Raw genomic sequence first — 13,232 nt, 5'->3', positions numbered from 1 at the left:
TTAGATAAAAGATCTGCTTCCTTAAGAATAATCCCCCATGCTCTTCCATCAGTTGAGCTCTGACTCTGCCACCAGGGACCCTGGTGTTCTCAGCCCCTGGAGGCTCCCTGCTCTGTATCTCAGTAGGGGCAGGGGACTGTGTGACTTTGGGCAAGCTTCTCCTCCTGTCTAGCGTCCTCATCTGTCAAATGCTGTTGATAACAGCAACAGTGATCCATAGGTGCTTTTGTACCAGGAGGTCAGGTGGGATTTCAATGCACGAATGACGTCTGTCCCCTGCCAACACTGGAGACGTGTCTAAGGCTAGGAACTGGCTGGGTGAAGTCTGAAGTGCTCCCAGGGTTTCTGTGAGCCTTGCAGCCTGGATGTGAATCTGGCCTTGGATGTATTGACTCTGCCTCCTGGATGCTTCTGCAGACGTGGGGGTTGGGCTTCTTGTAGGCAGACAGCTCAAGAGATAGTCAGGCTCCAGCCCCTGGCCCCTCCTCCAGGACCCAGCCAGGCAGGCAGTGGGCCAAAGGAGGAGAGACAGGAGGGCTCCCAAACCCCCTGACCCATTCAGAGCTCCTCTGGTCTCTCCACCTGAAACACACACATTAGAATGGCTTTCCTGTGAGTTCTTGAACTGGGAATGAGGGGAGAGGCATCAAGGCACCCTGTGAGGGTCAGGGCATAGAGGGGGAGCTGGGGAGCCTACCTGCTGAAGAGCCTGGAAAGGGTGGGAAGACCTGGAGGGATAGGCCTCGGATGCACAGGTATGAGTCAGCAGCCATGCACAGCGGTCTCATCAAGGGACCTTTTGATGAGCACATGACCTGGGGACAAGAGCCCTGGGAGGTGCACATGACATGGATGTGGATGTGTGGTGATCTGATAGCCCAGGGTGGGCAACTTGCTCTCTTTTCAGATTTACTCCTCCAAAAAAACCTTATGAGATGGTTTCAACGAAAATAACCACCATTACTCAGTACTCCCTATGTGCCAGGTATTATTGTATTTATGTGCACTAACTCACTTAGCTTGGTAACAACCCTGTGAAGTAAGTAGTAGTGTCATCACTTTATAGATGATGTATTTGAGGCACAGAGAGGTTTAGTCACCACCCTGAGGTCACACTGCAGTAAGCAGCAGAGCTGAGATTGAAACCCAGGCAGTCTAGCTCCTAAACATGATGCTGTATTGCCTCTCGCTACCAGCCTGCTTTACAGGCTGGGGAACTGAGGCACAGAGAACTGAAGTGACATGCCCAGGGCCATCCAGCTGGTGAGTGGTGGAACCAAAATTTGTACCGTGGCAGTTCTGACTGCACAGCCTGTGCCTGTGCACAGATCAGGACCTGTGAGCTAGAAGTCTGGCTGGGGGGGCCATGGGCAGCCCTGGCCTCTGTGTCCTGGAGGGAGTATGTATTGGAGGGTGTAGGGTGAAGCGGGGAGAGACTGGTGCTGCTCCCTGCCCCAGGCTGACTGGTGCCCTTCCCACAGGGGGCGTGTGCATCGCACAGTCAGTGAAGATACCGCGGGAACCCAAGCCTGGGGAGTTTGACAAGATCATCCGTCGCCTCCTGGAGACCTCAAACGCCAGGGCGGTCATCATCTTTGCCAATGAGGATGACATCAGGTGAGAGCAGGCGGCAGCGGGGTGAGGGTTGGGAGCCAGTCACGGGGAGAGCCCTGGGTCCCGCTGGAGACCTTCCTAGACAAGCCTGACTGCACTGTAGGATCTGGAGGGGTGGGGTGGGAGACAGCTGGGGCACAGGCTACTGCTAATGGGCACTCTTATCCCCCCTCCCTATTTCCCCGCATCCATTCTATCAGCTGGGGATGGTAAGCAGGTACTTTAACAAAGGAGCTAAGGCCCTGGACTTCCAGCCAAAGAACTAGGTCTAATCCTACTCTCCCTCCTCCTAGCTGTGTGACCCGAGGCAAGTTTCTCAACCTCTCTGTGCCTCTTTTCTGCTTTATAAAAAGGAGGGAGGTACTAAGGATGCATGCCTGGTAGTGTTATTTGAGAACTGAATGCAGTAATGTGCTTAAAGGGCTTAAAGTCAGGCTCCAAGCAAGTGCCTGGGGTGTGTGGAGTCCCCACCACCCCCACCTCTGTTAGCCCCTGCCTCCTCTCTTTGGCAAAGCTTGGAGTAGTGGGAAGAGGCCTGGGCTGTGGGTTTAGTCCTGGCTCTGGTGCATACTCTCTGTGGGCGGTGTCGTCCCCTCCCTGGCCTCAGTCTCTGCATCTGCTGAGGACTTTAGGGTGCTAGGACCATGTAATGCAGTGCTGGGCCAGCCCATCTCTTCTGGTCCCGAGTCTGGTGCACATCAAAGCACCCATCTTAACCTACTTCCCTTCTTCCTGCCTTGCCTTTTCCCTGCTACTACCTCTCAGACTGATGTCAGGGCCAAGATGTGCCAGGCCTCTGTGATTGTCCTGGCCAAGGGGAAAGATGCAAGCTCTGAGCTCAGGAAGCCCCAGGCTCAGGGGAGACACAGCCCCTGCTAGAGTCCAATGGGGGAGGCAGGCCCCCACATTTGCGGGGGAGGATGAGTCAGTAGATGTGATCCTCCCCAGGCCTCCCCCCTCAGTTGGCTGGCCTGACGTGTTATAGCCTGCTGTGTCCTCAGCCTCCCCTGCCCTCCTGCTCCACCAGGGCCGCCTGTCTGCCCTTGCCCCCCTGTGCTTCCCTCCCTGTTGCTAACCAGTGTCCATCTGGGTCCTATTCTTTCCAGCCCTTTCCCCACTTGGTGAAGACTCCATCCTGGACAGATTTCCCCCAGGAGACATTGCCAGGTCCCTGCAGGGATGGAGGGGGAAGTTCTGGAAGATCATTAAGGCCACAAACGCCAAAGAGACCAGCTCTAAGGGCAGCTCTAAGGGCAGCGTCTCAGGCAGCCCAAGGCTGGGAGGGAGGAGTTAGAGGCTGTGGAGCCTGGGACTGCTCCTGACCCCCTCAAGGCCTACAGGCCCCCTAAATTCTGCCATCGGGACATTCCTGTTATCCACAGGTCACCAGCTCCTGGAGGAGGAGGTTCCCTTCAGAAGTCCTTCTCCTTCAGTTACTGGTCCCTGCACTCCTATCTTTACCCCCACCCCAAAGCCCAGGACTCAGAACCCATACCCCACCCAGAAGTGCACCCTGCTCCCGGCCTCCTGCTTAGCTCAGATGGACCCATGTGCTGGGAAGGGAAGATGAGGGCGCTGGGCCATGCCTCCCAGAGGGGAGGTACCTAGGAGAGGGGCTGACTCCAGAGGGAATGCCGCAGGGAGGGAGGGGGGCAGAGGCATTTCGGGAAATCCACATGCATTTTCAGAAGCAAACAGAAGTAAAAATAAACCCAGGTGACTTTGCAGGGAGGAAGGCCTGGGAGCTCTGGTCATCTCTGGCTGGCCTGATGCTAGTGGGTACTAATAGGCTGTGGGCATGGCTTCTGGGAACAGTTCCCCCTCACCCCCGCATTAATGTCCCCTGGGGAGGGTGGCTGCAACAGGTTTGGGGTTTGGGGACTTGGAGAGCTGCTGGAGGAGGGAAGGCGTGGGCTCTGGGGCCTGTTAGCGAGTTTCTCCCGCAGCCCTGGGCTGTCCCGGCCCTAGTGGCTGCCACCTGCACAGGCTCCCAAGATCCGCAGCCCCTCCCAAGCCCTGGGGGCCATGTCCCAGTTCCTAGTATCACAGCCTCTCCCTCACCGTGAGCTTCTGAGCTTGGTGCTTGCCTCCTGCAGTTCCGGCCTCCCTGCCCCCCTCTGCCTCCCCTCCTCTGAGGAGGCATTCCCCAGAGCTGGGTTGGGGGAGTTCTCGCTGGTTTTCTCCTCCAGAGTGCCTCTTGTGGGTACCGCCCTGTGCTGGGCTCTAGGGTCCCCGATTTGATTTGATTACAACCACTGTCACAGTAGGACTGTGGACGGGGTGAGGTGAGCACCTGGTTGCCTCTCACCCTTTCATCTACCCAGGAGGGTCTGGGAAGCAGCTCTTTGGAGGCCCAGGCTTTTGGCACAGAAGAGGGTGGGCTGGAGAGGGCTCTGCTGGCAGGGGAGCAGCAGGTGCAGGTAACCATGTAGAGGAGTGTGTGTATGTTTGCACACGCGCGTGTGTATGTACGCATGTGCAGGCATATAGATGTGAAAATGAACCAAGAGATGTGGCTGTGGGATTAGGACCAGGGTGGCATGAGCCTGAGAGGACACAGACTGGGCAGATGTGGTGCCGGGGGCGCAAGTCAGATATGGGGCGTGCACGGACCTAGGGAAATGGGTTTGTCTTTGTAGGACAGATGTGGCCTTAGGGGCAGAAGTGGGTCTGGGGGAGCACCCTGGGCCAGAGGAGGGTGTGGGCCAGATGTAGGTGGAAGCATGGGCCTGGTGGAACAGGCATGGGCTATGAGGGGGATGTGTGTGTGCCTGGGGTGGGGAGGGTCATCCAACGGCCCCTGAGCAGGTGTGGCTGGGGTGGGGTCGTGGCATGGGCAGACACGGCTGGGCTGGGCTGGTGTGTGTTCCCACAGGCGTGTGCTAGAGGCGGCACGGAAGGCCAACCAGACAGGCCACTTCTTCTGGATGGGCTCGGACAGCTGGGGCTCTAAGAGCACACCGGTGCTGCACCTGGAGGAGGTGGCTGAGGGTGCAGTCACTATCCTCCCCAAGAGGATGTCTGTGCGAGGTAGGACTGGGCAGGGCACGCCCACCGCTCTTGACTGCTGCCACCATCCTCCCCAGCTGTCCCTTCTTACTGTCCCCTTGCTCCATTCCTCATTTTCCCACATCCTGTCCTTCCTCTTCCTTGGTCCACACCTGCTTTGTGCTGACTGTCTAGGCTGGGTGGCCTTTCTGGCTACACTCAACCCAGCATAATTCAAATCTAGATTCAGAAGCTTTCTTCCTCCTTCTCAGATATTTTTGGGTGTGGAGATGTGTGGCACATACAGGAAGGTTATTTATCAGGGACTTCCCTTCATCCCCATGTACCTCTATCCCTTCTCCCATCTGAGACAGAGAGCCAAGGCCCTCTCCCTGCCTGGGGCCAGCCCTCTGTCAAAAGGGCCTGGGAGCAGGAGACAAGAGGAAGATGCTGTGCTGGGGTGGGGGTGGAGGCAGGTTCTCCCTGCAGGGCCTGCCAGATCCAGGCCCTGGGTGCTGTCGGGCTTGGGCCTGTCCTGTCCGGCATCCCTTCCTCTCGGGGCAGAACCCACAATCACCCTGGGTAGGAACAACCTGCTCTAACTGGAACCTCTCTGTGAGTGAGGCGTGACGTTCCCATTAGTGGCCCAGTCTGGCAGGGACCTCACTGTTCTCATCACGGGGGAGGCAGGCTCCCAGGGCCTTCTCCCCTGCTCTTGCTTCGGTAAATAGAAGCCAGCATTGATATTGCTGGGAAGGCCTGCAGACATCCGTCTCTACTGAGCTTTCCAAGAGATGGAGGCCTGAGCACGGGAGGCATTTGCTCAAGGTCACAGGGCAGCGTGTTCTTTACCCTGAGCTAGAGGGGACACAGGCCACAGAAGTTTCCACATCATCCCTCTCAGCCTCGAGCCATGGTAAACACAAAACAGTAGTGACTATGGCTGTTGAGAGACATCTCATTTACTCTTTCCAGCGACCCCACAGGACACTTTTATACACATTTAGTAAGTGAATATATTAAGGCTCAGAGAGATGAAGTGACATATGATGGTTATTAAGTGGCATAGCTGGGATTGGAACCCAGAACTTATCTGGCAAGTCCCTTCTCCCTATGATACTAGAGAAGACTTTGAGCATTGGTTCTCATAGGGGAGAGGAGCGATTTGACCCCCCAAGGGACATCTGGCAGTCTGGAGACATTTTTGGTTGTCACAACTCGGGAGTGATGCTACTGGCATCTAGTGGGTAGAGGCCAGGGGTGCTGCTCGACATCCCACAATGCACAGGACAGCCCCCCACAACAAGGAATGATAGGGCCCAGACTGTCAATGGTGCCACGGCTTGGGAAACCCTGCTCTAACCCTAATCCCTTATCAATGTCAGCATTCTCCTACAGCTCCGACAGCCACAGAGTCTCCACCTGAACGCTGCCCCAGGCAGGACACTCACTGCATGGCATGGACCCTACTGAACTCTCAGGTGTTTGGGCCCACCCCAAGCAGTTCAGTCAACTCTGCATGTTGCTGGCAACAGTCATCAATGCAGAAGGAGCACTGTGGGGAGAGAGTAGGCACTCTTCACTGGCCAGCCTGCCCACCCTGGGGTGGGGTTTTCTGCACTTAGAGCAGAGGTGGGAGTCCCCTTTGGAACATCTGGAGGAGGAAGCCGCCTCTGTCAGAAATGGGGAAGTTCTGGACGCAGAGGCGGAAGATCCTGGCCCTGGTCTTGCTATGTGACCTGGGTCACCCCTTTCCCTCTCTTGTCTGGCCTCCTCTTCAGAACCAGAGAGCTCAGGTGCCCCCAGCTTTGGTCAGCCCCCAACAGCCTCTCTGCTCTAATCTCAGGACCCCCAGGTGGCTCCTTCTCAAAGAGCACGGATATTAGCATTTTGGTGGTTAAAAGGCCAAGCGTGAAGCATCCTCCCCGTGCACCTCTCTTCCATAAAGGCAGCAGTTGTAAGATTACACATGCTACCCCTGGGACTTAATACAGCTCTTTTCATTTTGAATGAAATGAAATGCTCCACATTTTGTTTTTGCCAGCTGAGCCCTGGATCAGAGGCTTGCTATTCCCTTCCTCCCTCCCTCTGCCTGGACATCTCTAACCCTTGGGGGATGCGGGAGCTGGAAGGGCTGGGGGCAGGTAGGGAAGGGGGCGCGAGGCCCTGATGCCCTGGTTCCCCGCCAGGCTTCGACCGCTACTTCTCCAGCCGCACGCTGGACAACAACCGGCGCAACATCTGGTTTGCCGAGTTCTGGGAGGACAATTTCCACTGCAAGCTGAGCCGCCACGCGCTCAAGAAGGGCAGCCACGTCAAGAAGTGCACCAGTGAGCACGCGCGGGCGGGGTCAGGAGGGGTAGGGGGCGGGCCGGGGCCTGGGGGCGGGCCGACTGCGGGGTGGGGCGGGGCCAGAGGGGCGGGGCCAGGAGGGGCCCGGGGGCGGGTGCGGCCTGAGGGGGCGGGGCTACGAGGGGCCTGGGGGCGGGGTGGGGCCTGAAGGGGCGGGGCTACGAGGGGCCTGGGGGTGGGCCGACTGCGGGGTGGGGCGGGGCCTGAGGGGCGAGGCTAGGAGCGGGCTGGGGGCGGGCCGACTGCGGGGGCGGGGCGGGGCCTGAGGGGCGGGGCTAGGAGAGTCCCTTTGGCTCCGAGGCTTGGGGTGGGAGGGCTTAGAACAGTAGAAGCCGCCTGGCTGGCTCTCAGCCATCAGGGATGCTGCTGGGGGGTGGGGTGGGGTGGGGTGTGGCAGGAGGAGGCTCCTGGGTCTCGGCAAGAGGTTCCTCCTGCCTGTGGCCACCTTGGGGGATGAGCCCACGAAATTGACCCCAGCTGCCCCGTGTGGGAGTCCAGACATTCACCCATCAGAGCATTTTGCAGAAACCATCTCTAATCCCTTGCGGTTCCCTTGGTCATTCAACAAACACCAATTTGACTCCTAGGGTGTACTCGTCCCTGTTCTAAGCACTGTGGATATGGCGCTGAATGAATGAGTCAAAAATCTCTTGAATGTTTATCCTAATAGGAAAACATTTAAACGAGATAAATAGTGAACTGTACAATATATCAGAAAGGAAATGTACACTAGAAACAACTAGAACAAAGAGATGGCTTTCCTATAAAGGTAGCATTTGAGTAGAGTCCTGAAAAGGGTGAGGAATGGGTCACCTGAGAATGGGACAGTGTGTCCATTCTACAGATTGGAAAACAATTTGTAGGTGTAAGAAAGTAAAAGGATCTGAGTTCCCATGGATGGAAGGTGGTTGAGCAGCATTTGGACCCAGGTCTAGGCCCTAAGTCCCCTAGAGTAGTCATCATGGTATATCCACATTTGGATACATTCAGATGTGGGTCCCTGTATATTCTTCATCTGGGTAGCCTGCAGCAGGACCTTCCCTTAGTGACATTGAGGGAGCTCTGGGTTCCTTCAACATGAGTGGTCATGAGAGGGGATGGTGATCTCCCTCTCATATCCTCCTGGACAGATTGATGTGTCTTGGGCAGAGGGCCAGGTGAGCAAGGGGCCATTGGCCTGGCTTGCGGGATCTTCGGTTCCCCAGTCACAGAACTCATCCAGAGCCATGGCCCAGGGCCAGGGAGGAAGAAACTTGAGGAGGTTGGCAGGCAGGTGGGGAGGGTGCTGCCCTCTGGTGGCCTGGGTCCTCTGGGAGTCAGGAATATTGGCTAGTTAGGATCATGGGTATTCCCCAGGGGCCCAGCAGGCAAGCTCATGTGTGGGTGTACATGGTGGTGTGTGCGACTGTGCATGTACATGAGTCAGTATGTCTATGGGAGAAGGGTGTGTGTGTTTGTCTGATGTGGGGGCTTATGTTCCTAGGCAAGCTAATAACCATAAATATCACTCACTGTTGTGTATCTTCTGTGTTCCAGACACTTTATACACATTACCTCATTTCACTTTTTTCACTTTTATAACAGCTCTAAGGGCTTTTTTGATCCCCATGTTATAGAGGAGGGTCTGGAGAGTCAGAGAGGCCAAGCAACTTGCCAAAGGCTGTACAGCAAATGCCTTTGTCAGGCAGTAATTGAAGATTTAAGAAATGCAAAAATGACAGCACAGGAGACTGAGCTTTCATGGGTAGGGTGACTATGCATCTTACATAGTTTTGGAAAACATCTCTTTTATTATTTTTTAAGATTTATTTGTTTTAGAGTATGAGCTGGAGTGGCAGAGGGAGAGAGAGAGAGAATCTCAAGCAGATTCTAAGCTGAACACGGAGCCTGATGCAGGGTTCGAGCTCATGACCCTGAGATCATGACCTGAGCCCAAACCAAGAGTTGGATGCCTAACCAACTGTGCTACCCAGGTGCCCCTAAAAACATCCCCCCCCCTCCTCCTCCTCCTCGTCATCGTCGTCGTCTTCTTCTTCTTCTTCTTCTTTTATTTTTAAGATTCACTTATTTATTCATGAGAGACACAGAGAGAGAAAGAGAGAGGCAGAGACAGAGGCAGAGAGAGAAGCAGGCTCCATGCAGGGAGCCTGATGTGGGACTTGATCCCAGGAGTCTGGGATCATGCCCTGGGCCAAAGGCAGACACTCAACTGCTGAGCCACCCAGAAGTCCCACATCCCTTTTATTCTTAAAAGTGCCTAAATGGGGATGGAAAATTGTATGTTCACCCTGATTATAAATCTCCAGACTTGGCTGGAGGATGGGGAATGGTGAGACTGGAAATGGGGGCAGGATGGGTAACAGGGCCTCCAGTGTCCAGCCTGCCAAGGGCAAAGGGCTTTCTGGAGTCACCCCTTGGTTTGGGAGGGGCAGGAGAGGAGAGGACCTTGGTCAGCTCCTGTAGACTCTATTTACCTAGACTCCCAGTCCTGGGGTCTGGATTCGCAAATGTCTTCGGCCTGGCTGGTGAACTGGGGACAGGGGCATCTCTCTGCAGCCCTGAGGGAGGTGTTTGGGCTGTCAGAGCAGGTGGAGGAGGGAGGGCTGGAGCACAGTTCAGGAGTGTAGAGCTTCGCTGGGAGCCTGAGGCAAGCTCTTTAACCTCTTCAGGCCTTTGCTTTCTTATTGGAGGAATGGGATTGATGGTGAGCCAGCCCAGAGAATGTCTTGGGTTGGAAATGAGAAAGCATGGATGGAGGTATTTCGTGAACTGTAAAATGGTGGCTCTCAGGCCTGGCTGTGCATTAGAATCACCAGGTGGCTGTTAAAACTATGCCAACACTCCACCGCCAGACCCGTTCAGTCAGAATCTCAGGGGTGGGGTCTGGGCTGTGGACTTCAAGAAAGCTCCTTGGGTGATTTTGTGTGTGTTCAGCGCTGAAGACCATAGTGGGAGCTGTCGTCCCCAAGCCTTGTTCACAGTGAGTCACCTGGAGATTGTTTAAAGCTACTGATGCCTGACCCCCAGACGTTCTAAGTGTATTGGTACTGAGTACAACCTGGGCATTGGGATTTTTTTAAAAGTGGCCTAGGTGGTTCTCCTGTGCAGCAAAGTGTGGGAGCCCCTGGCTCAGAGGGAGAGGCAGTGATGGCACGCACCCTGGGCAGGGGGAAGGTGTGAACGAAGGAGCAGAGGCTGGAATGAACACAGGGTGGGGAGGAGGAGCAGAGGACGTCACCTCATAGCTGACCCCGATCCTTCCTGCTGCATCTTGCTCTTCTGGCAGCAGAGGCTGCTAAGAGTCCCTGTGTGGCCCCACGTCAGGTGCGGTGAGCGGGTCCACCTCAGGGTATCGGGTCCACCTCAGGGTACCCGGAGGAGCAGGGCTGCCACTGGGAATGTGTGCGGGACCTGAGACCCACCCCAGGTGAGGGGGAGGCGGCTCAAGCATCCCGTGGCCCCGTCCAGGTTTGAGCTGAGCTGCTCCCTTGGGAGAGTGTCTTAGGCAGGAGGGCCAGGGTGACACCCACGGGGGGGGGCGGTGCTGGCTCTGCACTGGGCACCTGGTGGGGGGCAGGAGAAGGATACAGCCCCAGGTCTGGATCTGACTCCATGTCCTCCCTGCTGTGTGACCTTGGACAAGTCATTTAACCTCTCTGCGTCTCAGAGAAGATGGGAGTCACTGCCCATCTCAGTGGGCTGCCGTGAGGATTGGAGATGAAAGGTAGGAGGAGGCTGGCTGAAAGATGATGTGCATGATCGGTGCTGGTAAAATGGTTGTTGATGTGGGTAGGGAGTGGGAGTGATGGGATTGCCAGATCTGTTGGTACTGGTGTTGCGTGTCAGTTGTAGGATCCAGGATGAGGGAGGGCAGTTGGTAGAGGCTGTTGCAGGTACAGCACCCATTTTGCAGAAGAGGCTGCAGAGGCCATTTGAGAACGTCACGGCACCAGAATTGGCAGAACTGGCTTTATCCCAGTTTATCTGGGGCTGGTGCCCTGCCCAATCTCCGATTTCCTGCCCTCCTGCTCTCCCAGGCACCCCCTCTTGCCTCCAGCCAGCCCAGGTGTGCTCTGTGTTCTCCACCTACCCCTGCTCTATTTCCCAGCCTGGCTTCCCACTCACTTCTTCCAGGAGGCCTGCCCATCTGCACTGGTGGCCTTGTACTGGCCCACTCTGGTCCCCTTGAGGCCAGCAGATTGCACAGTTGGCCTCTGCCTGTTGCTCCCACAGGCTGCTCCTGGAGGGCGCTAATTCCTCAGCGCCTCCAGCCTGCCTGCCGGATGGCTGGGCAGAGAGCTGCTGTCACCACAGAAAGTCTCCAAAGAGCAGCAGATGCTGGCAGCTGGAGATTGGGCCGGTGTGTCTCAAAGTGGTAAGAGGGAGAGGGTACACACATTCTGCTGTGAGGGTCCTGCAGAGTTGGGTGTGAATCCCCCTGTTGCTGCCTCCTAGCTGTGTGACCTCGGCAGGGCCTTATACCTCTTGAGGCCTCAGTCTCCTCATTTGTAAAATGGGAATCCTATTACCCACGCCCATCCCCACAGAGCCCCATCCCTGCAGAGCCATCTTGCTCACCTTTTCCCGAAGAAGGGATGGAGGTGATCTGTGGGAAGCACCTGCAGATTGCCCAGGGACTTCCCCCATACCTGAGCCAGGGAGGAGTCACTGAGGGGGAGGCTTGCAGCTGTCAAGGCCCAGGGAGGGGCAGCACCTGCCTCCCTCTCTGTCTCCTGGCCCCCTCCCTGGGAGCATGCAGAGAGGGTTTTGGAATTAAAGCTGTAAACAAGGCAGATGTGGCATCCATCTTTTTGACAGCACTGCCAGCCAGGTGATGGCTGAGCGGAGGAAGGCCCGGTTTATGAGGAAATAGGAGAAATTTACTGCCTTCTGTTCACAGGGGCTGGGAGCTCTGAGAGGGAGGGTGGGTGCATGGCCGCTGAGGATGTGTGGGGGATTCCTGTCGCCCAGCCTGTGCCAGCATCCACACCACCACCACCAATGATAATAACAGCTAATAGTTATATGGCATTTATCGCTTGCCAGGACTTGGGTGTTTCAGGGAGGTATTGGGGAGGATGGATCAACCACAGGTGAGTCGGGAAAGAAGGGGAATGGCCAGGAAGGACAGTGTGGCAGCTTTGTCCTCAAATCTAGATCTCGGCGGGCGGACCTCAGCTGGGCCCCTGTCTGCATGGGGTGGGTACCCTGTGCTCATGTCATCCTGAGGGTAGGAGGGCCTGTATGCACCACGCAGGATGGAGCAGGGAGGCCCGGGATGTGGGATCTTATCCCGTGGAGGAGTGCCTGGGAGGAGAGGAAACAAGTTTATAAAGTGCTTCTGTATAGAAGGTATGATGCTGTGTGTTGTACCTGTATCTCCCTAATCCTCCGAGGGGCCCTGCAGGCCAGTATTATTACCCCGCATTTACATCTGAGGAATGTACATTTTGCTTGACCTAGGTCATATCACTAGCTGGTCCATGGCAGGCTGGGAGACAGGCCCAGCTATTTGCTAGGCTGCTGTTCCTGGGGGGACCCTGGGACCCTCTTATCCTACTCCCCAGAAGTTGCCCAAGGGATGAAAGCTGGTGTGTACGTTTGTATATTGTATGTAAATGCAAACTTCTGTGTGCAGATGTGTGTGTTGTGTACGTGCACCTATGCTGGATTGCACATGTGGGCCTCTACCTGTGAATATAGACACGCTGCCACTCCCTGGTCCCTGCAGTGCTCACCAGCCCCGTCTTTGCCAGTGGAGTTAGTGCCCTTGGAAGCAGGCCTTGGCCTAAGATTGGTGGGAGCGGGAGTGGTTGTCTCCTCAGATGGGCAGCCCTGAGGCGTCCTCTGCATGGTCTCCTGGAGGGCCCCAGAGGGATGGGGCCGCACACCTGGCATCAGTGGCCGCCCTTCCCCATCCCAGGTTCCTACCCCTACTGGTGCTTCCAGGTATCACTTCCCAAAGAAAACACTTGTGGGCATCTCAGCCCAACAGTGGGTGACTCTGGGTGACCCTGTGTTTGGATGAGTGCCATGCTAGTTGTGTAGCGATGTATGTGTTACCTGTGTTTATACATATACTTGTGATTATCTGTGTTTGAACACGGGTGTGTGTTTAGACATGTGTATCAATGCCTGCAGGTTTGCATGCAGCCACCCTGGATGGGTGGATGTGAATATACGTGCGTGCGTACGTAATGGATTTCGTATTCCTTTCTGTGAGGGAGCCGCTTCAAGAACTGTGTGCGTGCGTGCGTAGGGAGCGTAGAACTCAGGAG

General features: G+C 55.9%; 1 protein-coding gene across 21 annotated transcripts in view; it reads left to right on the top strand.

The window, feature by feature from the left end:
* GRM4 (glutamate metabotropic receptor 4) overlaps positions 1-13,232 on the top strand; it is a 177,397-nt gene that overhangs the window by 80,970 nt on the left and 83,195 nt on the right. For all 21 annotated transcript variants that reach the window (XM_072730306.1, XM_072730181.1, XM_072730214.1 and 18 more), the window contains 3 exons: positions 1,482-1,617; positions 4,490-4,644; positions 6,792-6,932. In XM_072730306.1, coding sequence (XP_072586407.1) covers positions 1,482-1,617; positions 4,490-4,644; positions 6,792-6,932 — 432 coding nt within the window. The remainder of the gene's footprint in view (positions 1-1,481; positions 1,618-4,489; positions 4,645-6,791; positions 6,933-13,232) is intronic.

The sequence above is a fragment of the Vulpes vulpes genome, chromosome 1 (genome assembly GCF_048418805.1).
Source record: "Vulpes vulpes isolate BD-2025 chromosome 1, VulVul3, whole genome shotgun sequence".
In the NCBI taxonomy this organism is placed as follows: domain Eukaryota; kingdom Metazoa; phylum Chordata; class Mammalia; order Carnivora; family Canidae; genus Vulpes; species Vulpes vulpes.
The sequence above is the reverse complement of the archived record's forward strand: the minus strand, read 5'-3'. Positions and strand labels throughout refer to the sequence as shown.